The sequence below is a fragment of the Cinclus cinclus genome, chromosome 2 (genome assembly GCF_963662255.1).
Source record: "Cinclus cinclus chromosome 2, bCinCin1.1, whole genome shotgun sequence".
Lineage (NCBI taxonomy): Eukaryota > Metazoa > Chordata > Aves > Passeriformes > Cinclidae > Cinclus > Cinclus cinclus.
In genome coordinates, this window is record NC_085047.1 from 21,290,678 (window position 1) to 21,318,491 (window position 27,814).

General features: G+C 42.3%; 3 protein-coding genes across 3 annotated transcripts; 2 read left to right on the forward strand and 1 right to left on the reverse strand.

Moving 5' to 3' along the window:
* Positions 1-614: 614 nt before the first annotated feature.
* On the reverse strand, positions 615-7,280 carry GPR161 (G protein-coupled receptor 161). The gene is made up of 5 exons (XM_062512359.1): positions 6,898-7,280; positions 5,663-6,387; positions 4,025-4,129; positions 2,642-2,761; positions 615-1,331 (listed from the first exon to the last, which is right to left on the reverse strand). Exons 1-5 carry the CDS (start codon positions 7,263-7,265, stop codon positions 1,084-1,086), a joined length of 1,566 nt encoding a protein of 521 aa, XP_062368343.1. The 5' UTR covers positions 7,266-7,280; the 3' UTR covers positions 615-1,083.
* Positions 7,281-11,195: 3,915 nt separating this feature from the next.
* On the forward strand, positions 11,196-21,053 carry TIPRL (TOR signaling pathway regulator). Its single transcript, XM_062515482.1, has 7 exons — positions 11,196-11,363; positions 13,799-13,978; positions 14,806-14,905; positions 15,990-16,121; positions 16,534-16,629; positions 17,315-17,377; positions 18,081-21,053. The coding sequence occupies exons 1-7, from the start codon at positions 11,263-11,265 to the stop codon at positions 18,228-18,230; spliced, it is 822 nt and encodes a 273-aa protein (XP_062371466.1). The 5' UTR covers positions 11,196-11,262; the 3' UTR covers positions 18,231-21,053.
* A 402-nt stretch (positions 21,054-21,455) lies between these two features.
* On the forward strand, positions 21,456-27,345 carry SFT2D2 (SFT2 domain containing 2). Its single transcript, XM_062515483.1, has 8 exons — positions 21,456-21,545; positions 21,835-21,921; positions 22,279-22,364; positions 23,428-23,509; positions 25,521-25,556; positions 25,686-25,744; positions 26,445-26,474; positions 26,891-27,345. Exons 1-8 carry the CDS (start codon positions 21,483-21,485, stop codon positions 26,928-26,930), a joined length of 483 nt encoding a protein of 160 aa, XP_062371467.1. The 5' UTR covers positions 21,456-21,482; the 3' UTR covers positions 26,931-27,345.
* The last annotated feature ends 469 nt before the right edge of the window (positions 27,346-27,814 follow it).

Consider the following 27,814-nt stretch of genomic DNA (forward strand, 5'->3'; position numbering starts at 1 on the left):
ATAAAATTTCCCACCTTTGCAGCTTGTTTCACTGCCAGCAGCTTGGCTGTGCCAAGTTCCCCTTCTTTGGCAAGCAGGGCTGATCAACCCTCTCACAAAGGCCTAACAAGGTAACGTCTGTACAGTGCTTAAGAACACGCAAAGTGCGTATAAGTGCCAAATGCTCTTATTTTTTAGATTAATGAGTTAATACTCCAAGAAATAGAAGCACTGAGGTAACTACAACTTAAACACTACATTCCCTCATGATTAAAAAAAAAAACAGCTAACTTTTCTCTCTAGAAGATTAATCCTGTATATGAAGTAGTAATATCTTATTTATAGTCTGTCAAACTTAGCACAGCCAGAGTGCCCTTTTAATAACAGCAAAACCAGGGACATGAGCTGAAGTTCTCAGAGAAACTAAGAATTCTGCACTGACGATTTCCTCAAATCCCATCTCTGTGCTGTTCCCAGCACGTTTACTCCCATTCACTACATCCAGAGGAGCTGAAGCTAAGCACAGTCCAACGTCAGATCTGGCATTCTGATGGCTGAACAGACTGAAATATCCCCTAGTAAAGGTAAGTAGGACCATAATCTGCATGAGCTCTCTGAAAAGCTCCGGTTTTGCCCTTAAGAGAAGCCTGTGTTCCTCAGCTGTGAGTCTGAGACAGTAAGGCTTAATATACTATCCAATGCACAAGCTCTTATCAGAGCACTCCAGCTATCAACTGATTATCCTGGTGGTCAGAAGAGGATGGACATAACAATGAATTAAACACTGCACCTACCTTTTCTGTTCTGTTCCTGTATCAGCTTTGGCCAATAACAGACTCAAGATTCAACTGACTAATGATAACAGTCAATGAAACCATTCCTATGCACATGTGATAATGATGTGGCAGAAGAGTCAGTAGCACCCTAGCCAGTAAACAAACACTGCTGTAAAATGCTGATGCAAGTACCAGAACCCAGCTGTTTCCAGGTGCTAAAAAAGCGCTGGAAACATCCTGACAAGGTGTCCTGTTCTGATGAAACACTACCAGCTGCAGTAGGCCCTGCCTAGTGGTTTCATTCTGTTTTCCTACTCCAGTGCTCATGTCACATGCTCCCTTCATCGATGCTCTGCAACTTCAGTCTTTGGCTTGCATGGGGCCTGACACCACGCCGGGTGTTCACACTGCTTCCTGCCAGAGTCCACAAGGGGAACAGGGCTCCTGGTAAAGCATCTTCCCCAAATAGGCTGAGTTTCACATCAGCTTCTATAGCTCGGGCCAGACTGGCTGCATAACTGTCCAGTGATTTATGGACTTCAGCTTTTACATGAAGAACAGAATTCTTTGCAGCTTCTGCAAAAAGAAAAAAAAATAGGTAACAGTTGGGAAGCATGCAACAGTTGGTTGCAAATGCTTGAAAACTAATATAGAGCCTGTTGTAAAGGCATGATCGTGCTCTCTGCAAAATGACTACACATTTACCAACAATACTCAGGCTTCCTACACCATTCTATGAACACAAAGCTTCAGAGTGACCCAGGATAATATGTGCTGGTGCAGCTGTTTTTGTAACATCTGTACACCTCTCTACGCACCAACATGTTGAGCAATACAAGAGTTCATCCTAAATGTAACTCTTCAGTGAAGCTGCTGAAGTAATTTAAGGCCTCAGGGATGCTGAAGACCCTGACACTCACCAGGGAGGACTGCTAAACCTGTGGGGACTTGTGCACTGAGACTTCCCTCTTTCACTCTCACACGAAATTAGACGTCTGCTCCTATATAATCACTCAGAATTATAGTGGGAAATGTAAGCTAATGTGTTTGTACAAGGAAATACTCATCTCATGGTGGGAAGAGGGCAAAAGGAAATTTTGCCAAGATGTTTAAAAATTCCATAGAAAGAGTTTTTTTATTATTTCAGGTTTCATAATCACTTGATTCTTAAAGGCATTCTGCTCATTTTCATCCTGTCCACAATCATGTATTGTTTAGAAAATTCAGTTGTTATTATCAAGTCTTCTAATGAAATTATTTTAACTATCAGCATAAATTAATGTTCTGACATTTTACAGAAGATCACAGCAATGTTCTGCTAGCCCAGAATCACCAAGCAGGTTGACTGAAAAAATTCTATGTGGTTCATCTGTTTTCACCCATACCTGCTAAGGAACACACCCCATAAAGCAAGATAGAATTGAAGTAAAAAAGCTAAATGAAACAGAGTAAAATTACATTCAGATTATTTAAGTCTGTAAATGGAGGAATTTCAAGTCTATAAATGACAAAGTTGAGAAGAGACAGCAAATGAGAAACAGAGATAAAGCAATCATAATATGAGGGCAGGAAAATATACTCCCCAAGAAACACAAAACGGACTGTAACAGCCACCAGGATGAGTGGAATTGCAGAGAGGATACCTGCAATTTAATTTTTATATATGCAGGGAATCCCAGCTTCTAACTCTTGTCCTTGCCTGCTGCTACTTGAGATCTGGAAGAAAGATCTGATTTTGCTTTCTGTGGTATCTGCATGAATGATTAGGTCTGTCAAGGCACACTGTGGTCAGATACTTTTCAAGACAATTCTCAAGATCTTGGGAGGCTTCCTGAGCATTCAATAAAGTTGACCCTGAGCATTTTCATACTTACCCCTACACGCACCTTTAATTTGTTCCACTTCATCTTCAAATGTCACTGAACTCCTCCTTCGAGGAGGACAGATGCAGTGTGAGGCATGAGGGCCATCTGAGCTATAATCTTCCAGAAGCATTGTATCTGTTCCTGAGAAGAGCAAAAGCACTCAAGTAAAACACTAACACTGGGATATAATATGGTAGTAAAAAGTTTTCAGCCTGCTTTCAGCAGTTCCTTCAAAAGATGTCCAAACCCAGCTTTTGTGAGTAAATTTCAGCTCAAATTAAACACTGCACAGGAAAAGAGGTCAGTTTTCATTGAAGGGATTGGGAAATCTTGTCATTAGAGATTGGGCATCGCATGCCTCAGGATCATATACTACATGCAGCAAGCAACACAAGGAGGGACTAAGGCTTCCTTCTTCTCTTTAGTAACTCACAGTAAAAGCATCCAATGTGAAACAGTAGTTCACAGTGGATCACTGTATATCTATTCCCAGGCTATGGACTGTGCTCCCTCCTTAACCAGCAGCGGCACTTCTAACAGCATTATCACTTTAGTTCTGTTCATTTGTTTAAATTGCTGTCACAAGATGTTAACACCACATTCTCTTAACTGAGGCAGGTTTACCAGAAGGCTCCTCTCCTTTCTCACATAAAACTGCAGAATATCCACAACAGGCAGAAAACTACCAGCATAAAACAACAGCCAAAAATAAATCCCAGCTCCACAGACTTCCTTTACAAAAGTAGGAAACAAATCACCAAACAACCTTTAAAACATCACCCTCTGCTGTCTCTAGAGCAGAAATACTCTCTAAAACAATTACTGCAGTTAAGGACTGGTAGCTGACCTAACTGCCAGAAAAATCTAGCAACAGATCTGGATAGAAAATTACCATCAGAACTCTCCCTTTTCCAAACCATCTTCAGCTGGGACATCTTAAGTAGTAATGAAATCATAAGCTGAAACCATCCTGAAGTGTTTATGTTTATACTGCAGGATGAACAAGACAAGGTCTCTTACAAAACAGGAATCAGAGAAGCACATTCTTCAAAAGAAGCACATTCTTCACACAACTTTGTTGCTCTGTTCCTTGTGGATACAGAGAAAGTCTCCAAAGAACAACAGAAATGGAAGGAGAAGGGCACAGAAGCAGTTAGTCTTGTTCCCAGGACACATTACCAAGGAGGGTCACCATTCCGTAAGCAGCATTTTGCAAGTAAATCTATTGAGAGCAAGGGAGGAAAAAAGCAACTGCAGCAGTTTTGTTGGAACAACTGGAACAGATGCTTCATGTCATTAGTCCACCAGGAGACATCTGTGGGTGTAAATACTGCACGTCCATGAGATGGATGCCAAGTGCACACTTCTGCCCAAGTAGGGAGCAAGAGACTTGCAGTTAGTTACCTGAATCCTGTGAGCAGCTGAAACCTGTGTCTCCTGTGCTGCTGCTGTTTCCCAGTGGCCTCCCACCTGCCATGAGGGCAGTAAGGTGAGGAGATAGTCCCAAATCTGCAAGAAAGTTTTGTTTTTGTTACACGGTGAATGGTTAAGGAGTTTGCAATGGTAAAAACTCTTCCAGTAATACCTACTCTACTGCCTTATTTATTATTCTGCATATAAAACTTACCTTGCTAAAGCAGAGCACAGCTTCTGGACTTCCCATCTTAGAAATCCAGTCAGCAGCTCTCAGGTTTGGAAAGGCAAATCTCCTTTGTCTCTGCACCATGTCCCTCCCACTCTTGTTGCAACTGCATGTGTTTTATCAGCCAGACAGGCTGAGCACCAAGCATATGCTCTCACATGGATGGGGAGATCTGCCAAGCATCTTCTAGACAGGGAGTAACCTGGCAGCCACCAGCAGTTGTGACAAGCCATTAGTGTGGGAAGAAGCTTATGAGCAAGGTTGGGGCACAGAGATGACCAACTTCTTTCAAATCTCCAAAAGAAGAAGGGAGATAATGGGATTTTTACGAAGATGCTGCTTTGGAACCCCATTGAAATTTTGTTGTGAGTTAGTTGGGGGTCTTTTTCCCCTCCCTATCAGCCTCCAGTTAAGACATCTGATAAGAACCTGACAGCTGCAAGTTTATCACTTGGAAAAAGAAAGAAATTGCCTGTCTTTTCCCTCCCCACCTCAGTTCTCAATGTATTAATCCACAGCATTTCTTGGATACAGACTTGTCAAAGCTCCTGGAGCTTGTGATGTGGGTACAGCTCCATAATTCTTTCATTTACATGACAGTTTCTCCCAGTGTTCCCAGGTTACAGAAAAGATAACGTACGCCTTGCTGCTCTCATCTTCCTTCTGCATTTTTAGAACATCCTTCCCAATTAAATAATTTCAGTTTCTGCCTCTGCGTGAAGTATCCCTGGAAGATGTTCTATTTTTGGAAGCTTCTGAACATGACATGGGAAATTTTTAAAAATCTGAATGTCATTGCATTGCTACGTAAAAAAAAAAAAAAACAAACAAAACCAAACAAAAAACCCCCCACCAAACTGAGCAACTGGAGGTCTCAGTCTGCAACTTGGGGACAGACAAATAGTCCTATGTTTTTACACACTTTTACTTTGTTTATGATCTTTTCTTCCCAACCATTAAGCCTAAAAGCTGAACTTGCAGAAACAGTTACGTCAGTGGAACCTTAGTGGATTTTAGAGAGTTGTAGCATAAGGCCATTAATCAAAGAAAAAGTGCAGTAAAAAGTACTGTTAGTAGAGCTCAAATCTGGGCAACACAAAATGGAAGGCACACAAAAGGAAATGCTTGAGAAAGACAAAAATAAATTATGTTTATTAACCTCATCACTATGTCTTCTCTGCCTGAGAAAGTTTTACTATAGTAGGAGAAAGATGTTAACTATAAGAAAGGAGAAAAATTCTCCTTTCAAATGTCTATAAACCTGACTGATAAAAAGACTGCGGAAAATTCCAGGAACATCCAATTCTCTTTACAGAGCCCTGAAATGTGCCAAACACAGGCAGACAGGAAGCCTTGCTCTTGGTTGCATTAAGGAAGTGTCTTTTGCAGCCACATCTTACCTGTGATCCTGTTGGAAATGCTGAACAGCCTCGATGTCCTGTGCCGCTGAACAAAGGACTTGCGGTAATACCGATCTCCAAAGCACATTCCCAGGAGTTCCTTGCGCACCGTCTTGTTCCACAGCCCATAAATTAGTGGATGGCAAATGGCACTAGAAAAGGACAGCCATGTAGCCAATGTCTCCAAAGCAGGGGAAATACTGTTTTTACCCCAAAGTGCCTCTGATGTTATTACTACCATGTAAGGTCCCCACGTAATGACGAAAGCCCCAATGACAACCAAGATGGTTATGAAAGCTTTGCACTGGTTGGCTGAGTAAACAACCCCTTGAAAAGCATTCCTTCGGCTGCCAGAGGAGGACGTAGAGGTGCTGGAGTTCTTCCTCCCGCTCCTCTGCGAGTCCTCCTCCACAATAACAACACTTCCACAGTGGATTTTGCGGGCCTTAATCCTTGCCACACGGAATATGAATCCATAGCAGATCATCATGACCATGAAGGGCAGCAGTGCACACCAGATCTGCCAAAAGGCCGTGTAGGCAGCCTCCTTGTGCCAGGCTGCTACACACATCCACTTGAATTGGTCAAACTCCAAAGAGGACCAGCCGAAAAGAGGAGGGAGGCAGCCGATAAGGGAATGCAGCCACACATACACAAGAGCTACCACTGCTCTGTTGCCTGTTATCTTCATCGGATAAAGCATTGGGTACAGCACAGCATAGTACCTGCAGGGCAAGAAAAGAAGTAGTCCATAGGAGCATAAAAGACATACAACAAAGAAAAGAACACACTTCAATGATGCCAATATCTAATTCTTTTTTCTTCCAACTGTTTCTAGAAATAGTTACATGTAAATGTAGGTATCACTGCAGTCAAGACTGTCAAACTTGGCTGAAGGCACATATGCAACCATTAAATCTGTTCTTATGTATGAGTGTATGCTTAGGGTATATCCTGGAATTTTAAGTCACTATTTCATGTTTATCAAATAGTATGTTACTATACCATCAAGAGCTTTAAAGAACTCTAGATTAATGTCTGCATTTTCCTTTATTGATGACATCACTTTCTCTTGCTCTACATCAAAATTTCAGGAGGGGCAGAAGTAAAAATGACACTCCAGCAGTACACCATGTTACCCTCTGCAGTACTTCTCAACTCCGTGAACAGATAGTGAGTTACTCTATGAGAGGAGCAGACAACTTGTTACAATTCATTACCAAAGAGCAGCTTACCGGTCTACAGCTATGAGTCCCAGAGTGAGCATGCTGGCTGAGCTGATCAGCATGTACAGCAGGGCTGAGAAATTGCACCAAACAACTCCGAAGATCCATTCTCGCCGGATGGAGCTGGTGACAACAAAAGGCAGCACCAGCACAGAGAGTAGAAAGTTGGAGAGGGTCAGGCTGAACACAAACTTGTTGCTCAAGGTGAGAAGGTATGACTTGCGATACAGAGTGACAACAATCACCAGGTTGCCCAAACAGATGAGGATGGCAATAACAATTATAGTAATGGACTCGGTGACTCTGACTGCTCCATCTTCCTCCGTGGTCACGTTCCTCAGGCCTTTCCCATTGCTGAGGGAGGAATTGCTGCTCATGGTCAGAGCATGCGCACCTGGAGCAGCCAAGACATGCTGAGCAGCTAGAAGCAGAACAACGCTCAGAAACATTCAGGTAATAGTTCTTCAAACCCTTTCCAACGACTGGAGGCCCTTTTGCCTTTGTTAAAATTTACCTGTAGTATGCAGGAAACTGCATATTTTAGATGGGCAAGCGAAGGGGCAGTAAATTGCATATGGGTACACCAAAGAGGACAACACCAAGCCTAGAACAGGGAAGACAAGAAGAGGTGAAGGGGAAGAAATAAGAAAGTAAATAGGCACATTTTACTTTAAAATTTTCTACAAATCTTACTTGTTTCTAGGTCCTACTTACCAGCCCCTTCATCTAGCCTATGAAGAAACAAGAATATCACTATCAGTCTTTGTTTCTCTCACTTTAAAGAAAGTCACTTAAAAAAAAATTTCTGCCTATCCTGACAGTTACCTTGTATTCTGCCTATAGAGCATTTGCTGGTGGTCTATGGATGCCTGGCTAGTCATACCCTGCTGACTCTTCCTGAACAGTTGCTAAGTAGCATTCAAAGACTCAGGGACTACTGCATGTACTCTCCCAACATCATTTCTCCACGTTCATAATCACCTTAGCTACAGCGCTGATTGTATTTTACTGCCAACACCAAAGGACTGGAGGAATTTGCTTTCTGTACATGAGGTTTGAAAGACAATTCCTTGCATTAAGATGAGGTGCACTCTACAGAAATGCTTGAAAATCTTTAATCCTTAACTTCTCAGTGTTAGTATCCATCCCATTGACTTACAGACTCATTTTGTGAAACCTTGTTATTTCTTTCAATTCCTTAGCAATTCCTCTTTTCCCTGCTGCCTCCAAATGGCATTTACTACCTACTTCATTCAGTCCTTCACCCATCTGCAGGACAGCATAATGAACAAACAAACAGACCTAAAACTGCAAATATGCAGACCAAAAAAAGTAAAGGAGTCCACCAATGAATATAAAGTTGATTTCAGCATTTCTGGGAAGTAAGAAAGTTATCTCAGCTAATTCTGCAACTGTGACAGACATGGGTCCCAGACAGCCAGGAGTACTCACAGAAATGCTTCCATCTGCGTGGCTGCTGTGGCATTAGGCAGCACTGTGAGTCTGGAAAGACACCTTTTTTCCATTTTTATCTTTACTTTCCTAAGAACATAATCAAAGACATTACTGGGCCATGCTTTGTAAAAACAAAACTTAGGTCTTCCCTAGCCTCTGACTGAGGATGTGTGCAAAAATACTTCCCCTCGAGTTTCCTTCTCTCTCAGCATGCCTGCACCACCTCTGTGTGCCTTTCCAACACTTTCTGGACGGAGCGGGTTGTGGAAAGGCGGCTTCCCCCGCGGCCGCTCCCTGGGATAGCGACGCACCCAGGGTCGCACCTGCCGCTCCCCGTGCCCTCACGTCTCAGCTGCGCGCTTCGGGGGAAAGCGACCTCTGGCAGAGGTGGCCCTCCCCCCGGGGCAGGGCTACCCGGGGCGGGGACAGCATCCCATCCCGCCCGCGGGCAGCGCGGCCAGGCTTCCCGCACACACAAGGCGGAGGGGACCGAGTTGGAAATAGGGTGGGGTAAGAGGGTTTCGCCATTTTGCCCCAGCGCTCCCTCCGGCAGCGAACAAAGGGTTGTAACAGGCTCCTCCGTCCCGGGCATCCATCGCCTCCTCCTCACCCGCCGGAGGCAAGCGGGTCCCGCCGGTTCTGCCCCCTACCCAGTCCTACACTCACCGCCCGCCGCCACCGGCGTGATCCTGGTTGGGGCGCCCGGGACCCCTCAGCCGCCGACAGCCCGAGCCTCCCCCGCCAAGGGCACGGCCCTGGTGCCGTGCGGCCCCTCCCGCCGTCCCGCCCCACCGCTTCAGCCCGCCGCGCCCCCTTCCCGCCCGCCATGTTCTCCGCGGGCGCCTCGACGGGGTCCGCGCACTTTTCAGGAGCTCACTTAAGAGGCGGGGGAAAAGTTACCACGGATGATGAGGTAGTCATTCTGCCCCGGTTCGTAGTGTCAGGCAGTCGTAAAGCCTAAGTGCTCGGCTTCCTAGACCACCCTAACACTATTAAAAGTAACACAAAGAAGATTTGGGGAAGAGTATTTTTTTTTCCTCGCACGCACATCTGAAGCAGGACATCGGATATAGGTGTTAGTATAAAGCACAGTATAGAGGGTGAACAGTAATTAAATGCCATGCTTGTGCATCCCCTAGTTTCTTCCTTTTCCTGGCAATGCCCTTCAACGCAGAGGGTGACTGCCCTGCTAGGAACTGTGCTATGTTCTGATTGCTCTGTGGAGTTTCTAATGCTGTGGACATTAGTTTTGTGGGTCTGCTGCCTCAGTTCGTTCAAATGCTCCAACAGCAAGAGCTGGACTATGTGTTTTGCTCCTGTGCCAGAGGAAGTCCATAAGGAGCTACTCTGCTCTTTCTGTAATGCAGAAAAGCAAGTCAAGCACCCGCCCATCAGTGCTGGAATACTAAACTGATGTATCACTTTCAACCAGTTCTACTGATATTTTTCTACAGGACTTTTTTAAACTTACTATGCCATTGCACTTCAACATTTTAAAAAGACCATATTTGGACAGCATTCAAAAACATATCAAAGCAGCACAAGAGATTCCACAATGAGCAAAAACTGATGCACAGAATTTCCACCTGAACGTGAGGAAGAACTTACATCCTGTGCAAGTGTCTGTGCACTGGTTGCCCAGAGGGGTTGTGGAGTCTCTCTCACTGGAGATATTCCAGACCTGTCTAGACACAATCCTGTGCCATGTGCTCTGGGATGACCTCGCCTGAACAGAGAAGCTGGACCAGATGATCCACTGCGGCCCCTTCTAACCTTGCCCAGATGTGATTTTGTGTCCACACATGTGTGTGTAACACAGCACAGGGCACCTGTGTGATGGAGCCAGGTAATGCTTGCTGCAACTCTTGAGTGCAGCCATGGAGGTGGTCCAGGGCCACCAGAGGCTTCATAGCTCCCCAAAACTGCTCCTACTCAGCTGTCCCACTGCTCTCGGCAAGGTATCCATGGGGAAGTGGCTGGAGGCACAAGCAGTTGTGGGGCACACAAACATTCTCCACTGGCTTCTGCAGCCCAGCTTTGCTGGAACAGGGGCTTGGGTGAGCTTGCTGGCTCTTCATCCTGGGCAGAGGAGATCAGAGAGCCAATTCTCCCCACGGTGTCTCCAGCAGCACAGAGAAGTGTGGAACCCCATCCCTGCCCCCATATCACCTCCCAGAATCACAGACTGGGCAGGTTGGAAAGAACCACAATGGATCATCTGGTCCAACCTCCCAAATGAAGCAGGGTCATCCCCAAGTACATGGCACAGGGCTGTGTCTAGACAGGTCTGGAATATCGCCAGTGGTGGAGACATCACGAACTCTCTAGACAACCTGCTCCAGTGCTCGGTGACTTGCACAGTAAAGAACTTCTTCCTCATGTTCAGGTGGAACTTCTGTGCATCAGTTTCTGCCCGTTGCCTCTGGTCCCATTGCTTGGCACCACCGAGAAGAGCATGGATCCACATTTTGGAATCCCCTCTTTAGATATTTGTACACACTGATAAGGGCCCCTCTCAGCCACCTCTTCTCGAGGCTGAACAGGCCCAGCTCCCTCAGCCCTTCACCTAACGGAGATGCCCCAGTGCCTAAATCATTTTCGTTGCCCTTAGCTGGACCTGCTGCAGGGGCTCCATGTCTCTCCTGTCCTGGACAGAACACTGCAGATATAGGCTCACTAGAGCTGAGCAGAAGGGCAGAATCCCCTCCCTCGCCCTGCTGGCAAAATTCTTCCGGATGCACCGCAGGATTTCCCCGCCGCCGGGGCGCCGCGCCGCGCGCGCCCCTGGAAGCGGAAACGCCGCGGGGCGGCGGTTCCGGGGACGCCGCTGCTGCCGTGAGGGCTGTGCGGGAGGAGAGGGGCTCCGCCGCCGCCTCTTCCGCCGCCTCCCGCCTTCTGCTCGGTGGAGAGGAGGTCGCCATGCATCCCGTTTTCCAGAGCAGCCGGCGCGACTTCACCTTCGGGCCGTGGAAGCTGAGCGCCGCCCGGACGCACATCATGAAGTCAGCTCAGGCCGAGAGGTGGGGCGGGCTCCAGTCCGGGGGCGCAGGGGGACACAGAACGGCAGAATACAGCACGGTGTCCCCGCTGCTCCGGGAGCCACGGCGGGGCTGCGACCTCGGCCCTCACAGCGAGGGCCGGGGACATCGGGTGGCCTTGCGAAAGAAACCCAGAGCGTTCCCAGGGCGGGGGAGATGCTGTTCGGCCCAGTTACGGGCGCGGGGACCGGCGTTGTTCCTTCTCTTCAAGCTTGATTATCGGGCTGGAGAAACTGAGACCATTTGGGTTACAGATAATTTCCAAAATTTTGTTTTAGTGATTGCAGAAGGCAGTTTACAAGAAAGACGAAGAGGGAGTTTTTACAAGGGCATGTAGTACAAAGACAAGGGAGAATGGATTTGAACTGAAAAAGAGGAGATTTAGATTGGACCCTAGGAAAAAAATTCCTGACTTGTGAGGATGGTGAGTCACTGGAACAGGTTGTCCGGAGAAGTTGTAAATGCCCCATCCCTGGAGATGGTCAAGGCCAGGTTGGATGGAGCTTTGGGCAACCTGATGTAGTGGAGGTGTTCTTACCCATGGCAGAGGGGTTGGAACTTCACCTTTAAGGTTTCTTCCTGCTCAAATTCTGTGATTGTATGATTGTAATGGTTTTGGATCTGTGGATCTCTGGAAACTGAGACCTGCTAATTAGAAGCCTGATTTTCTTAATTACTTTTGAAAAAGGATATTTTTAATGTCTCATACCATGTCTTGGTAATAGCTGTTTTAAGATAGTGGTTTTCGTTAAAAATTTATAATTTGCTCTCTTCTAGTATTCCAAATTATTCTAGTAAGAATTTCCGATCCAGTGAAATCACTGGAGAAAATGTTCCTGTATCAGCATCAAGTACTTAAGTCAGATTTGCTAATGCGGAACTGAAGAATTCAGCTGTGCCATAACTGACCTTAGTGGCAGATGGATTTAGCAGATATTTTTCGGTTTCATTTTCTGAAATAAATTTCAGTATACATGGGAATCTCATTAGTCTTGTTAAATGTACTTTCATTTATCTTGCTTTTACCTTTTCTGAGGTTCTGAGGTTCTCTGTGAGGAACTGGCTGTTCATGGCTGGGATGGGTGCACTATTTGCTGGGTAAAACACTATCTGAGCTCAAAGAATCATGGTGAATGGAGTTACATCCCACTGGTGGCCCATCAACAGTGGTGTTCCCCAGGGCTCAGTACTGGGGCCAGTCCTGTTCAGTATCTTTATTGATGGTCTGGACAAGGTGATTGGGTGCACCCTCCATAAGTTCACAGATGACCCCAAGTCAGGTGGAAGTGTTGATTTGCTGGAGGGTAGGAAGGCTCAGCAAAGGGATCTGGACAGGCTGGGTCGATGGGCTGAGGCCAATTATAGGTCACAACAAGGTCACAGCAACCCATTTTGTCTTTTTTGTTGCTTGGGGAACATTATTAGTAGCTATAGGAATTTTATTTCTGGCAAATATATATTGCAAAATTCCCTCAGTGACCTGTGTGGAAAGGTGAAGGATTATATGTGCCACAGCCAAGAACTCTTTTTCTATGAAGGGATTGGTTTTTGCAGGTCAAGGATTCCTACACTTGATGAAATGGAAAAGTTTATGTTATGAAAATGTTATTCTGCCTTCTCTGGGAGAAATATAGGATTTTATTCTCTAGGTCTGTGAATTTGCTATTTTTATTCTAGTTAGGTTAACATTGTTTCTTTGTATTAAGGGTTACAGAAATAACTTTTGTTCAGGAATGCCTTGTTATCAATGTGAACATTATGATTAGGACACTCATCTCCCTCCCCTCACTTAAATGAGTGTATTTCCTAAAGCTTTCTTCTCTCCAGATGTCGTGTATTTCTTTTCAATCTTGGTAAGTAGGGAGGAAAAGTTTAGGAAGCGTACCAGTACGGGTCTTCTACCAGCTTGAAAAAGTAGTAGAGTGCTGTTGTGTCTTCTGTACTTTTTACATACTCTGCCAGGGTTGTCTTAAGCATCTTTTTTGCAGGCTTCTAAGTTTGGAGGTATGGACCACTGTGCAGTGAATTCAAACTTGCTCATGATGAGTCCTTGTTCCTAAAAGTTTCTTTGAGTACCTACTGAAGTTGGTCCACTGACCATCCAGGGATTTACTAGCACAGGTGGAAAATTGCTTCTACATGCTTCTCAGATACGCTTGATTCCTCATGTGTGAGAATTTTGTCTGAGCCTGATGGTGAAGGAATGCTTTAGGAATAATTTTTTGGTGGAAAAGTCACTTCGGATCAATGACTGCATTTCAGGTGAAATGATTAGCCTGAGGAAACAATGAAGTCTCGCAGAACATATTGACAGGATGTCTTCTAAGTTAACATGGTCTAAAGAATCCTTATGCCAAAACAAGGACTGCTTTCACTGAGCTGTAGCTGACTGATGCCTCTCTTATTTTTCTCTGCAGGTTGGCTGATGAATTACACATGCCTTCCCTGCCAGAGATGATGTTTGGAGACAATGTCCTAAGAATACAACATAGCAATGGTTTTGGAATTGAGTTCAATGCTACAGATGCTTTAAAATGTGTCAATAATTGTCAAGGTATGATCAAAGTCGCTTGTGCAGAGGAGTGGCAAGAGAGCAGGTACAGTATTTTATCACCAGTGGACAAGTACTGGTGTGTTGTATATGAAACTGGGAACCAGTAGTTAAAGGAACAAACTGAACTCTTGAGGACCACACTGCATTTGGTTCTACCCTAGATACAGTATGTGATCACAGAAGTCCCTTGGCTTTTCTTTGCTGTCATACTTTCTGTTAAATTGAGCCAGCTGTATTTTCAGCTGTGTTGTGGCTTTCTTAAAGTAAACTTCAAGTTTAACATGACTGAATGCTGTTTCTGTTTATTCAAATTCATGGGGCCTTGAGCATTACAAGACTGTATTGTGTGGTGTTGCAAAGTGCTGTGATATATGTTCAAAATCTGAGGCTTAGGAATAAAGCAGAACAATTACCATGCATGAGAACTAATTATGATGCTTAGTATTTACCAAATTGGATTAGCTGTAAAGCACCTGGAAATAAGGCACAAAAAGGAAGCAAAGTTGTCATGAAAACTAAGCTAAATTGCAGTGTTAATAATTGCTATCTGTTGTTAAGAGATCACTTTCTGCCTACTTAAAAAGAAAATGATCTTGAAATACAAAATTTTCATCAGTATTGCATGAAAATCTTTGAGTCATAAAACTGAGATAGATTGAGAATTCTCATAATTGTTTTCAAAGTTATTATGGAAACAGATGTGAAACCATGATTAAGTTTTGACACTGTGATTGCAGCTCAGACAATGCTGCTGTTTTTCGTTAGGAACAATGTGAGAATTCTAATGCACAGTCTTATGTGAGGCTGTAATTTTTTTGAAAATCGATACAAAGCAATTACTACAAAGCTGTTTTTTCTTTCACTGTTGAGGAGTGATACTGAGCACAGTAAGGAAGTTGTCAAGCCATATGACTGGACTTACACAACAGATTACAAAGGAACTTTGCTGGGAGATACTGCAACATTAAAGGTAATAATTTTCTTCTTGTTAATTGCCGCATTTCACTTCAATCAAACTTTTTTTTAAAGCTGTCATTTACCTTTCAGTAGGCTTCTGTAAAATCTGTGCTTCATAATTTCTGATTTCAGAGTGTAATTTGGGCTTCTCATGTCTCTCAGGTCATGATTTTATTCTAATCAAATCATGGCTTATTTTAATTATGGGGGTGGGTGGTGTCTTAAAGTGTTTTAGGATTAAAGCACATGGGAGGCTTCAGCTCTTGCTAGGGGCTGCACTGGAGCCCTGAGCTGATGACACAGCAGAACTATCAGTTGTGTCATTCTTGTAGTACCTTCATGCTCTGCTGCTTGCATCCTTGTCTGCTTTCTGACCTGGCTGCTTTCAATGGCCTGATATTTTTCTGCAACAGTAACTCAGTAACTCCTCATATTTAAACTCACAGACCCTCCCATGTCTTTCTTTTTAAGTTTCCAGCTTCTGTTTACTGCATACAGCTTGCTTGCTATTAAGCAGATAATCTGTATTAATTCACTAAAATCACTTTAGTTAGAGATCATTTGAGTTGTGCTGGAATTAAAAGTGCAACATAGAAATAAACAATGTTGATCCATAGTCTTTAGACCCCAGAAGTGTCTGGGAAGACCATGAAATGGAAAACAGACAGGTGCTTGATTTCCATGGAAAAGCTTTACTAGAATCCTTTTCAAGGTGTGTAGAGGGCTAGGGGTGCTAAATGCATGAAAATCTGTTTATAAACCTGAACTTCTCATACATATGTTAAACACAAGCCATGTTCAAATGATTTGAAAGAAGGTGAGCAGAATTGTTTTCTGCTGAAACCCTACTGAGCCTGTATTCAGAAGTTCATTCAGAATTTTTCACTCTTAGTTTTTGCTTTTGCTTGATGTTATTTCCAAGAAGAAACTCTTAGAAACTTTGATTTTAACTTTTTCTCTTAGAAATTTGGGGTGTCTTAAGCTTAGTGCCCTAGAAGATTTTTCCTTTTTAAAACTGGAATTCAAAATATCAGGACAAACTTTATGTACTTTGGCAACAAATTAATATGCTAACTGTTCTTGATCTTTTTCTCTAGGTTGTTCCTACAACAGAACACATAAATACAGAGAAATTGAAAGCCAGGGAACAAATTATGTTTTTTGAAGAAGTACTCCTGTTTGAAGATGAACTCCACGATCATGGAGTATCAAGTTTGAGTGTGAAAGTAGTAAGTAGAGGAGGTGTATAAAAGATACCTGGGAACTCAGTTGGCTGATTAATGAAAAACACAGCTGCTTTTTGCATGTTGTTCCTTCTGGGATTTAAACTTTAAAGCACAAAGTTCTTATCCTTGCTCTTAGAAGTATGATCTTACTGGAAATGGTATTGTCTTGAACCCTTTGTAATCTGCCATTTGCTCCAGGGAACACCCTTTTCCCTCCTGCATCTTGCCTAATAATGCTTTGAGACACTGTCTGCCCAGCTGGCCAGCCATAGCTGTAGCAAATCAACAGCCCAAATTTTGAATTCATTCGTGAAAACTTTCCATGTTGCCTTCCTTTGTGAATATCTGATGTAGACAAGTACATGCTTAAAGTAAGCCTTTATAGGGTGCTGAATGGCCATCTTTATTTCTGCAGAGAGTTATGCCTTCCAGCTTTTTTGTGCTGCTGAGGTTCTTCTTGCGAGTGGATGGAGTACTCATCAGGATGAATGATACAAGGCTTCATCATGAGGTAAATCCTTTCTTTCCATCATGACTTATTTTACAGAGGTTCCCTTGTCATTTCACTTCCAGTGACCTGGCAATGTTACTCTAATTTAATACTGATGTTTGGGGACACAAAAACTTCTGAGTGTATATTATTGTAGTGGTGCTGAGCTAGGAACTAAGTGCTGGATGCCATGGTGTATGAGCAGAGTAGGGTACCCCTCCTGTGATGTAATCATTTAAATACATTTGACAGACACAGATTGGAGAAGGAAGTACAAGAGGAAAAACAGGCAACAGTAAAGAGTTCAATACCGTCTTGTTTCTAAGCATGTTATTTTTGTCTTGCCTAATAGAATTAGTCTGCAAATGTAACTTGCAAATAACTGTCCATAGTACATTGAGTTCTGGTATCTCATAAATAATACAGGATGTTAAGATGTATGGTTTGGTAATTCTGTGTAAGATGTGTAGTTCTAGCTGAGTAAAAATTAATGAGCATATTCAGTCATAGAATTTATTTTGAAGCATGCACACAGGTGATTTTTGGAAAAAAACCAGCATTGTTATCGTCTGTCTTTGTGAATTTAAATGTGCATTTCTTCTCCTAGGTGAAAATACGTAGTCGACCAAGTTCCAATGCTTACTAAATTCAATGTATTTAAAGTGCTTGTTTGTACTGATACCAGATGATTGCTTTATTCCATTAGGCTGACAAGACCTACATATTGCGAGAATACACATCCAGGGAAAGCAAAATACCAAGTTTAAAGGTATCCCATTTTTAGAACTTTGTTTATTTTCCTTCTGCTTTTTAGTTTTATGGTCAGCATAGAAAAATACTGTGACTTTAAGTCCTTTTTTGTACAGTTTGGAATTAATACAGTGGAAAATTCTTTCTGCTTATGCAGCTTTTGTTTTGGTGATTTTAGAGCAGATTTGCATTTTGTAAATGCTCAGATCACATGACAAGGAATGGAATTAGGTCACTTATTCTACTACTGAGTTAATAAAATGTTTTTATTATTGTATTTTTGCATAGAACTGTTCAGCTGCAGAATCAGGTACTCCACATTCCATGTTATATTTCATGGCTGGTTGTGTACTTCCAAGAAGTATTAGAGATTAAGATCTGTTTGGTAATAGATTCTTTGAGTTTTTCTCAAATATTTGAGGTTAATAGGTTACCTTAACACTCTGGTAGCAGCTCAGAATAATTTGTGGTACATTTGGAGTTGAAGCTGTTGATTTTTATTCATGACAGATGCCTGAACTTTCATTTTCTTGTACCTTTCCTTCTCCCTCATTTTTCCTTAGCTTCTAAAAAGTTTGCCTCTAGTGGTGTTTATATCCAGTAAATGATTAATTAAAAATAAATTGATTAAGCAGTAATTAATGTAAAAGTTTGGGGTTGGAATACTTTTTCTTAACTCCTCTTTTCTTTCACTCATTTCATGTAAAATTTTTGCTTTTTAGAACGTTCCACCTTCCCTGTTCACAGAACCTAACGAGATCTCTCAGTATCTACCCATAAAGGAGACAATCTGTGAAAAATTAGAATTCCCAGAGAAGCTGGAGCCTAAACCAGAAATGTCACTGGAAACCACATGTGCTAAGTCTAAATAAATGTGGCTTTATAAGGACTTGAATTAGACTGGAGATAATGTGATCACAATTGTTGTCTAGGGGGGCATTTCACTACTAGTGGAATGAAGAATTTGGCTAATTTCTCTGTAGCCTTGAGAGAAAACATTTCAATCAGGTGTTGCTAATGGTCTTTTTTGTTTGGGTTTTTTTAACCTGTGTCTGGAGTTGATGATAGACTGGTGGTGAGTTACAGTTTCCAACAGATTGGAGAAATGACTATTAGGAGTCTGAGTTCTGTTTAGTTCACCAAGCAGGCAGGAGTATTGTCTTTACCCCCATCTGCTAACACTTCTATGAAGATTTTGTTATTGCTGCTTCAGATATAAAGAGACTACCAGAGTTGTAAAACTGGTATGATTTTATTTTTATTGAGAAATAATCCACATTAAAAAGAAAAAAAATCCTCTGCATTTAGTTTGATCTGTCAGTCCTAAACTACCCATTTTGCTTGGCTTTCCCTACTGATAACCAGCAAAGTTACTTCTTGTAGTTTCTGATCCAGAGTCTCACCTAAGAATACTAATTTCATCTGAGGATAGGTTTAAGTGTAGGAAAGAAATATATTTTTGATGCTATATAAAGATTAAATTATTTGTGAAGCATTAACTCCAGAGCAGGAGGAGAGCTGGAGGTTAACAGAGAAGCACTGGTTAAGTCTCTTCCCAAACGCTGGTATAATCAGATGTCAGCTGGAGTTCACTGGGCACTTTTGGGATTCTCTGGGCAGTTCTGGGGCTCTCACTTGGGGTCCTTGTGCTGCTCCAGTCATATATGATGCTGGAAAGGCATTGCCCTGCACTGGCCTTCTCTTGGAGATGCCCACATGTGATGGTTCTACTGCTCTGATGCCCAAATTGCAAAACTGCAGTGGGGCTCAAGGCTGGGGAAGTATGATCCCTAAAGGATGCTGTTATTTGCAGTTTGAGAAAGGAGATCCTGTATGGCCTTAGAAGGATGCTAACATGTATTCCAGATACATCATTTTGGTTTATTTTAAAATTCTTCTAAGTTCTTATATTAATAGAAGTGTGATCACTTGTATAGTCATGGTTTCAACACTGTAGATGAAACTGAAATACTTGTATTGCTTTTGGAAAGCCTGCAATATATAACTAGTTTGGCCTAAGAGTGGGGCAGCTAAGCAGGCTTGTCTGGATTTGCTGCTGACACTCAGTGCAGGAAGCAAGCAACTGCAGTGAAAAGCAGGCCTTCTGGTGCAAGATGCTTGCAGATAGGAACATGTACACATTCTGATGTCTTGGGGTTTTTGTTTAAAACTCTTGGTATTCTACACTGCATGGCTTACTAGAAGCAGCCCTCCACAAAACCTAGTATTTAACCATATCTTTTGTGAAGTCGTTTTTATGTAGAGAAGACCCTGAGGTTTTTAGGGGAAAAAAAAAGAGTCTACTGCCATCTAAATGACTGTGTCCTTAGTAAAAACAAATAACACACGAATTTCACTTTTATTTGAGGCAGCCTGTTCTAGTGAATTCTACAGCAGGTAGAAAGGCAGGAACTAACTGCAATTTTTGCTGTGTCACTGATTTACTCTAACCATAGGGAAGATATTTCACTGTGCCTCCATTCCCTGTATGTAAAAAGGAGATTTAATATATGCCTATGTCACAGAGAGACTGTGAGGGTTAGTTTGTACAAAGTTACCAATTAAACTGCTATTTTTCTGAATACACCTTCAGCCTTATCTTTGGAATCCTTTGGAAAGGATTACTGCCAAAAAAATATTCCATAGGATGAGTGAAGAGAACCAAAGTGAAACAGTTTCTGAAAGAAGTTGCCAGCATGGTAATTATCAGATAATTATCAGCCATGGTCTGGATGAATGAATTTATGGCCACTTTGAAATAGAAGGTCCTCTATGTTCTCCATTACAGTCCTAAATTCTGTTGGCTTTTTTTTCATCTTCCTGCCCTTGTTTCCTAAACATTTTAGTGTCAGGATGAAGAAGGAGACTGCAACTGAATGAAGCATGGGAGAGATTAAAATCCATTTGGTAATAGAAGATTATTTGGGTCCACTGCAGTGATAGAGGGAAGTCAGGAAAGAGTGACAAGGAAGGGAACAAAAAATGGGGGTGGAAGAGATATTTTTCTGGTGGAAGTAAATCATGGCACTTCTTTTACTCTAAGCATATATTAGTATACATGCCTTAGAGCTTACAAAAACACACTTAACAGCTGGTATGACTGGGAGCAGAGCTCATGTAATGCTGACATGAAGGAAATTGTATCTGTATTTGTTAAACTGTGATTTGGGCTTGGTCAGTGATGCTAACATTAAAATCGTTTGGGCTGAAATAGAGTGTGGGGGGAAAGCCACTGACTGGGGAGGGACCAATGGAAAGGGCTCTCTGCCATATTTAGCTTATACTGTGTATTTTCTCTTGCCCATCATACATCCTAATTTGTGACCCGTTGGTAAAGTTTTATGGAATGGACTTGTATCCTGACTCTAGATATGTGCTCTCCATCTATTCTAAAGAGTGCTGTGCATTTCAGTGGAACACAGGTGTTGGGGAAATTACAAGAACACCTTTAAGAAGTTAAAGTTGCAACAAGCTCAAAATTGGAGCACTTTGTGACTTTTTTACACTATGCAGATTACCAAGAATCAGCGATATAAACTGGTGTACAGCTAGCTCTGGCACAAAATTTCCACAGAAAAGCACCACTTTGAATAAATAACTTTAGGGGGGAGGGAGTGGGGTTATTCTCCAGCTGTTTTGTGTTGAGTTTTATGTGGCAGTTTATATTGTTCCTTGTATGTTGCAAATAAAATGTACCGAACATTTTACAGTTCTGTTTTTAACTGAGCAAAATAAACTGAAATAACTACTTGTGATGCTGAATTTTGGCTGCCAGTAGGACATTGCCTCCACATACCTTTGTCTGGCAGGAGACGAAAATGAAGTGAGCAGGTGAACAGCCACAGTCGTGGGATTAAAATGAAACCTCGCTGACTATAAAATGAGTTTCGCATCTGCCAAGTGGTGGAGTGGGAAGTGCTGGGAGGAGATAGGATCCGTCCACATCCGGACTACATCCCCCGGCAGCCTGCACGCCGCCCCGTTGGCCTTCCCCTACCTTCGGCGCGCAGGTGGGCGCGGTGGCTGCCGGGGCTGGTAGTCCCTGGGGAGGGAGGGGAAGAGCAGGGAAGGGCGGGCAGGGCATTCGGGCAGGGCATTCCGGCTGGCCGGGCGGCTGTGGAGCCATGGACAAGTTGAAGCGGGTGCTGAGCGGCCGCGACGCGGAGGAACCGAGTGGCCTGGCCGAGGTAGCGCCTCGGTGCCGAGCGGGGGGACCCGGCCACCCCTTCCCCGGTGCGCTCGGCGCGGTGGCGGAGCGGCCACCCCGAAGAAGGCGCCGGTGACGCGGGCAGGTAGTCCCGCGTGGGCTCCGCCAGCGCTGCTCCCGCGCGTTCCGGGGCCTCGGGATCCTCCGCTTCACACTCGGGGGGGTGCTTGAGCAGGACACGGTAGCGTCCGAGAGGAAGTTTTCGCGCTTGGTAGGAGGCAAGAGCTACAGTAAACAAGTTTCGCTTTTGTTTTTCTCCTCGTTTCCAGGTTATTGATGCGACTTCGTTAGGTTGGGGCACCCGAGTGAAAGGTTTCATTGCGTGTTTTGTGATCGGATGCGTGTGCTCGATCTTGGTAAGGACTTTTCGCCAGATCTCCTCAGTATTTGAGTTTCAGGAGCCCAGCTAATTATAGCCTCCCTCTATGCTGTTGCTTAATTTTTCGGAGTCTCTGCGGAAACATTTGACTGGATTCCAGTTAGATGCAATACACTGACTCTTAACGAGAATGCCAACAAATGCGATTTACTATAGTATGTGTAATTCTGCAGTTCGGCTTGAAGTTTTCCTAATATTTCTTTTGTGATGTGACACTTTTTGTATATGTGTGTGTATATATATATATATATATATATATGATATTTGTTTCAATTTAAAAATTTGGATTTCTTATTAATTTCTCCCCCCCTTCATTAAATGTTCCTTTTTACAGGGTAGCTGTCTGCTATGGATCCCAAAGAAAGGGCTGGTACTCTTTGCAGTGTTTTATACCCTGGGAAATATTGCATCTATTGGGAGGTAACAATCTATATCATTTCCCTAATACAGATGAGAAACAAAAGCAGAATGATAGTGCATGCATAGTAGAAACTGTTGCATTTACGAGAGATTTGTTTTTGTAGATAATTTTCTTGTTGAATTCTACAGAACAGCATTTCCCCAGTAGTGCCCTGAAATGGTTAAGAAAATTTTAATTTTGTTTATTTTTATTAGTAATGCATTCATTGTAAAAGTTGCTCATCAGTAAACAAGAATCACACTCATGCTGTGAGCATTGAGGCTTTTTTTTGATTTTGTTGGTTCCTCTTCCCCCAGATAAAAATTCTTTGCCATTTTGCATTTGGAAGTGTTCTGTGCGTTTTGGTGTGAGGCAGTCTGTCTGTCAAGGCAAGCATATGTAATAAGACTTCATGATCATCAAGGTTCCTGAAGCAAAGCCCTACATACTCTGTGACAGGCCCAGCTTTCTGTGATTGTGGAAACTTAGTATGATGCAAGAAGGCATAAATAGTTGAATTGGAAGCAATATCCTAATGAGGTAGAATAATATATGAGGCAGAAATATCACTTTAGATAAAACTTTCACCTTGTACAATTCATCCATTTTCCATCACCAGGGCTCCAAATTAAGCTGCTGATCTGGTAAAGGATCAGAGAATGGATCCAGACCTGAAAACAGCCTTTTATGTAGAGGAATTGAGCTGGGTTACCTGGCAATCCATGGAGAGTTTCTGTGCATGCTGTTCTTGAAAAGCAGATTTAAAAAGAGTTTTTGAAAAGGAGGTTAGAAAAGCATCTGTCAAGGATGATCTGATTTGAGCTGACCTTGGCCTATGCTTCTGATTTGATAGTTCAGCTCTACTTCTGTTAAATTTAATGGAACAAGTGTGAATAAAATTGTAAATACCTTGCACAAAGAAAAGGGGAAATGGATTTTGTCTCATTGTATAATCCTGTTTCGTTATGCCATGCTGATTGCCATAACAGCACTGATGCCCCTATGGCAGCAGACAGTTTAATCTTACTGAGTTTCACTTTTGCCTTTCTCATTTCCATATTCATCTCGACTTGTTTTCCACAGCACTATGTTTCTTATGGGACCAGTGAAACAATTGAAACGGATGTTTGAGCCTACACGTTTGATCGCTACTATTGTTATGCTGGTAAGTATCCAAGGAGTCGCTTTTAACTCATAAAAACCTGGCAACAATTTTCATTGTGAAATCCTTTCATATCCATTGACACAGCTGTGGCCCAGGATGTGTCTAAGGATGATTTTTTAGTTCCTGTTTTTTTGTCTTTTCTGAAGATGTCGAACAATGCACATCTGCTGTAGTGGAAAGGTAAGTGTAGTGCCAGAAAAGCATCTCTCTGTTAGGCAAGACTGAGCTGAAGCCAGCTTGTTTTGCTAAATGAGCATTAAGGGTCTGTGGCTGGTGTGTGTCAACTATGCATGTGCTTTTAGGGTGCTTGAGGTCACCATATCCTATTTGTGTGTTGCCTAAGAAGTGAATGATGGGAAACTAATTTTTTTAAAACTTGTTCTATGGATGTTGCTACATATTTTATTTTGCATAATTTTGTCTTTTTATATTCTGTCTGTTTGCCTTGAAAGAGCTGTGTAGGTATTTCTACCTTGATAAAATCATCTCTTTGTAACAAAGCACCTGGGGAGATTGTGCCTTGGTTACCTTGTATTAGGGATCATTCCAGCTGACTGATAGTTTTGGGTTTTAAACTTGTATGAGAGAACAAAATTGCAAATTCAACATTCAGTGGAGTCACCCTTAGATTATTTAATTTTTAGAAGATGGAAATTACAGCAAACCTTGCATTGTCTGTGTTTCTGTGTCTGAAAGTTGCTGCTAAATTTCAGACTGACTCTTCTTTAAAGTACATGGGGTTTTTTGTCTCTGCAACTTTCCTGTTTTCTCCTGGCAAATAAAGTTGAAAGTGGTTTAACTTGCATGAAACTCCCATTTTCAAGTCTGAATATCTTCAGAGTGTTTGCTTGGCATCAGTACTTCCCAGTTTCTCTTTACACATCCAGAGATGCTATAGAGCTTGAGAAATTGTATATGCTTGCAGAGCCAAGCAAGAAGCTGCTGTATGGTGTATGTGTGTGTGTGTTATATGCATTCAGGATGCCTGTAGTCAGGAGAATTCCTGGAATGCTATCCACTGGGATAAAGCCTGTGGTAAGATGTATGATGCAGTATTTAGACCAATATACAAATCACCACTGCACAACTAATGGAAGAACTGCATTTATTGTCAGTACTGGTTGAGTTCAAGTGTATGATTTCTTTGGCAATGCATGTCTTAGTGTCAGACTATGCTGTACTCCATGGGTCTTTTTCCATTCTAGCAGAAAGATGCACATCATAATCTTTAGTAGCACAATGGTACATGTGTATCTAGGAAGGATGAAGGAAGATGAATTATCGGCATGCATCATAGACAAATGGGCTGTCATATCTTAAATTGGAAATGAAAACTAATAGGAGGCTTCTGTTAAAACTGAGAGTTAAAGCAGAAAATAATCCTACTACCCCCAAGATTTTATCTGTAGTAAAGAAAGAGAGATACAGTGCACACACTGAAAACAGAAAAAGTGCTGGTTTGAATGACTGTGCCTTACTTAAATATATACACAGGAGAGCTACTAAGCAATAGCCCGAAGTTCTTGAAAGTGTAGCAGAGTTTTAATTGGTGAGCTTTTAAGTAAAACTATGGTAGCATTAATCATCAGGAACTGTGCAGAAGCAGAAAGACTAGGAGTGGTAACTGAAAAATATTTGAAAAGTCTTACTTATGCAAAGCAATGAAATGTGGTGTGTGCTTGTGACACCAAGAAGTGTGTGGGATGGAGCAGGGACATGGAGAAGACCTGCAGGACCCTCTTCCTCCTTCTCCTTTGCAGCCATAAAATCATTTGCTGGAGATACCAGGCTGATATTTCCTGATTGCTTTAATTCACTTCATAAATTTAATAGCAAGAGCATTTTAAATACAATGAACTTTTAAATATGAGGAACTCTTATGATGCAGGATTGAGTAAAACTGTGAAATTATGTAATTGATTAGTCTCTGTGAAGGACCCCATTACAGTGTTGCAATATTTACAGAAATTAGTTCCTATTTTAAATTAAAGTTGTTTTTTTTTTCTTCTAGTTGTGCCTCATACTGACACTTTGTTCTGCTTTCTGGGTGAGTACTGGAGTCATGTATGTATATATAATTGGAGTTTATATAGCTGGAGAATATTTTAAAAGTAAGATTCTTACACTGTTGTCCCTGTTGTGTTTCTTCCCTCATCCCTTCTCCTCTCCCTTCCAGTGGCATAAGGCAGGACTCGCGCTGCTTTTCTGCATTTTACAGTTTTTTGCCATGGCGTGGTGAGTGATTTCCTTCCTACACACTCCACTTTCTGTTCCACCTCACATCAATAATTGAATTGTGAGTGGATTTTGAGGTTGAGTTAGGTGGAAGGAAAATTTTTACCATGTCAATACCTTAGATTCAAGACAATGCATCCGTGAGGAGCTGACCTGTTTCCACTTCTTGCTCTCTCACACCACTACAGAGGCTTTGGAGACAAGGTTCAGGGCTACATTTCTAGTGCAAGTTCCTTTGATTTCTCTGAGCTTGAACTGAACTTTTTTTTTCTTTCCCTTTTAAATCAATATGTTGCCTCCTATGTGGTATTCCTCTTTTACACTCTCCTGAATTTGTCTCATTCAGAGACCCAGTTATGCCAATCAAATTATCAGTGTTCTCATGTTAACATCTGGTCTGTGCAAGGTCACCAAAGGAGTGCACCAACTATGGACATATGGACACCTAGCCAGCCCCTCAACACTACTCTTGCCTACCTGTAGGTGGTGGAGCATGAACATCTTCCTCTACTTTGCCGTAGTGTTTCATACCCTGGCTGGGCTAAGATGGCTTGCAAGGATACTCCTTCCTGTTACTCACAAACTCAGAGCTTCATTTTGGTTATGTTACTTGCAGTTTAGAATGTCAGAGGGGTTGTTCTTGTTTGTGACTCTAATAAAAACTGACATGAAAAGTAACTTTCAAAATCTTTCTTCTTAGGTACAGCATTTCCTTCATACCATATGCAAGGTAAGCTTCCCCACTCTCTTAGTCTTTGTCATTTTGAGGTTTAATCATACAGAAGATTAGTTTAGAGAAGCATTGTCATGCGTGGCTTTAGAAGGTTTTCCATGGTGCAGGAAATACAGCTGGTTACATCTGGAAATGAAAATAAGCGTCTTCTCTAGTGGGAGAGCACGAATGGAGAAAATGAGAGGGCTTCCCTTGTAGGTGTCCTTTCCACAGCAGTTGGGCACTGAGCAGACCTGCTTGTCTCTAAGGCATTTGTGTAGTCATGCAAATCATATTAATGCAATTAATACATGGTCAGCTAATCTCAGTAGTTCCCAATGTCAGTGGGATAGCAGCATGGAATGACTCTTACCAAATAATGTAACTGAAGTGACTCTAATTCTCTTGTGGTTTTTTCTTTTTCCTGCCTGTAGGGATGCTGTGAAGAAATGTGTTTCAGTCTGTCTGTCCTGACAAGAATACTGGATGCCTCACAAAGTTTTAGGAAGATCTAGGTAGAACTGTGTTGAGATCACTGTGTTGTGTAGTTTCCTACTTCAGTCTTGAACACCCGACTATAAGTGCTTGTTAGAAGCTCCTTGTGTTACAACCAGCATCTGCAGTTGCTTGGGTTTGTAAGCAATGGTGTCTGTGGGACAGGGGGCTTGTGATCAAATGAAATTCAGTCTGGGAGAAGAACTGGGCAAAGATCTACAATTTGTTATGGTGATTCTTCCATAAATTCATGCATTTGGTTTTGCAAAATTTTCAAAGTAATGTGTAAAGTGAAGACCTTTACTCTGGTGGGACTGTGCCAGTTGTTAAGTTGAAAACTGATTTCTTACCAACAGCTTGGGTTTTTTTTAAATAGCCTTGTGTCACTTAATCTTTGCACTGTTTGCCTCGGATAATGGAATATTGGTATTCTTTTTTTTTTCCTATCTCTCTTGCAAACTTTTAGGTTTATGAGACCTCTAAAAGATGCAGTTCTAAAGGTAAACACGGTTGTGGACTAACCATGAAATGTTTGCATCGTTAATGAAGTATTTAATTCTCAGTCTGTACTGATAATCTTCCCTTAAAATACACAAAAAGGACATTTTCATAAGAAAAAACTTGCTCCTGTTGGAAAAGCACTTGTAAAATAAGGTCCATTGATGTTTTTCAGCTACCACGAACCTGAGTTCCTTTCCTTGCTCAGGGTTGCTAAGCAGGAAGCTGTCATCTTTCATGTGAAGTGAGGTGCTTCTCCAGCTATAGCATAAGAGCAATGCAAAGGGCATGGTAGGCAAGCAATAAAAGAATTTATGTATGTTATTTCTCAAAGGACAAACTGTCATAAGGTAGAAGTGGGCTAT

Bases quoted from the DNA above. Each gene is read 5' to 3' on its own strand.
- GPR161 (XM_062512359.1), bottom strand. From the start codon at position 7,265: ATGAGCAGCAATTCCTCCCTCAGCAATGGGAAAGGCCTGAGGAACGTG. The intron at 2,762-4,024 runs GTAACTAACTGC...TGCTCTTCTCAG, and splicing joins CAGCTGCTCACAGGATTCAG to GAACAGATACAATGCTTCTG. The intron at 1,332-2,641 runs GTGCGTGTAGGG...TTCTTTTTGCAG, and splicing joins TGAAGTGGAACAAATTAAAG to AAGCTGCAAAGAATTCTGTT.
- TIPRL (XM_062515482.1), top strand. From the start codon at position 11,263: ATGCATCCCGTTTTCCAGAGCAGCCGGCGCGACTTCACCTTCGGGCCG. The intron at 14,906-15,989 runs GTAATAATTTTC...CTTTTTCTCTAG, and splicing joins GAGATACTGCAACATTAAAG to GTTGTTCCTACAACAGAACA. The intron at 16,122-16,533 runs GTAAGTAGAGGA...TTATTTCTGCAG, and splicing joins CAAGTTTGAGTGTGAAAGTA to AGAGTTATGCCTTCCAGCTT.
- SFT2D2 (XM_062515483.1), top strand. From the start codon at position 21,483: ATGGACAAGTTGAAGCGGGTGCTGAGCGGCCGCGACGCGGAGGAACCG. The intron at 22,365-23,427 runs GTAACAATCTAT...TGTTTTCCACAG, and splicing joins AATATTGCATCTATTGGGAG to CACTATGTTTCTTATGGGAC. The intron at 25,745-26,444 runs GTGAGTGATTTC...CTTTCTTCTTAG, and splicing joins CAGTTTTTTGCCATGGCGTG to GTACAGCATTTCCTTCATAC.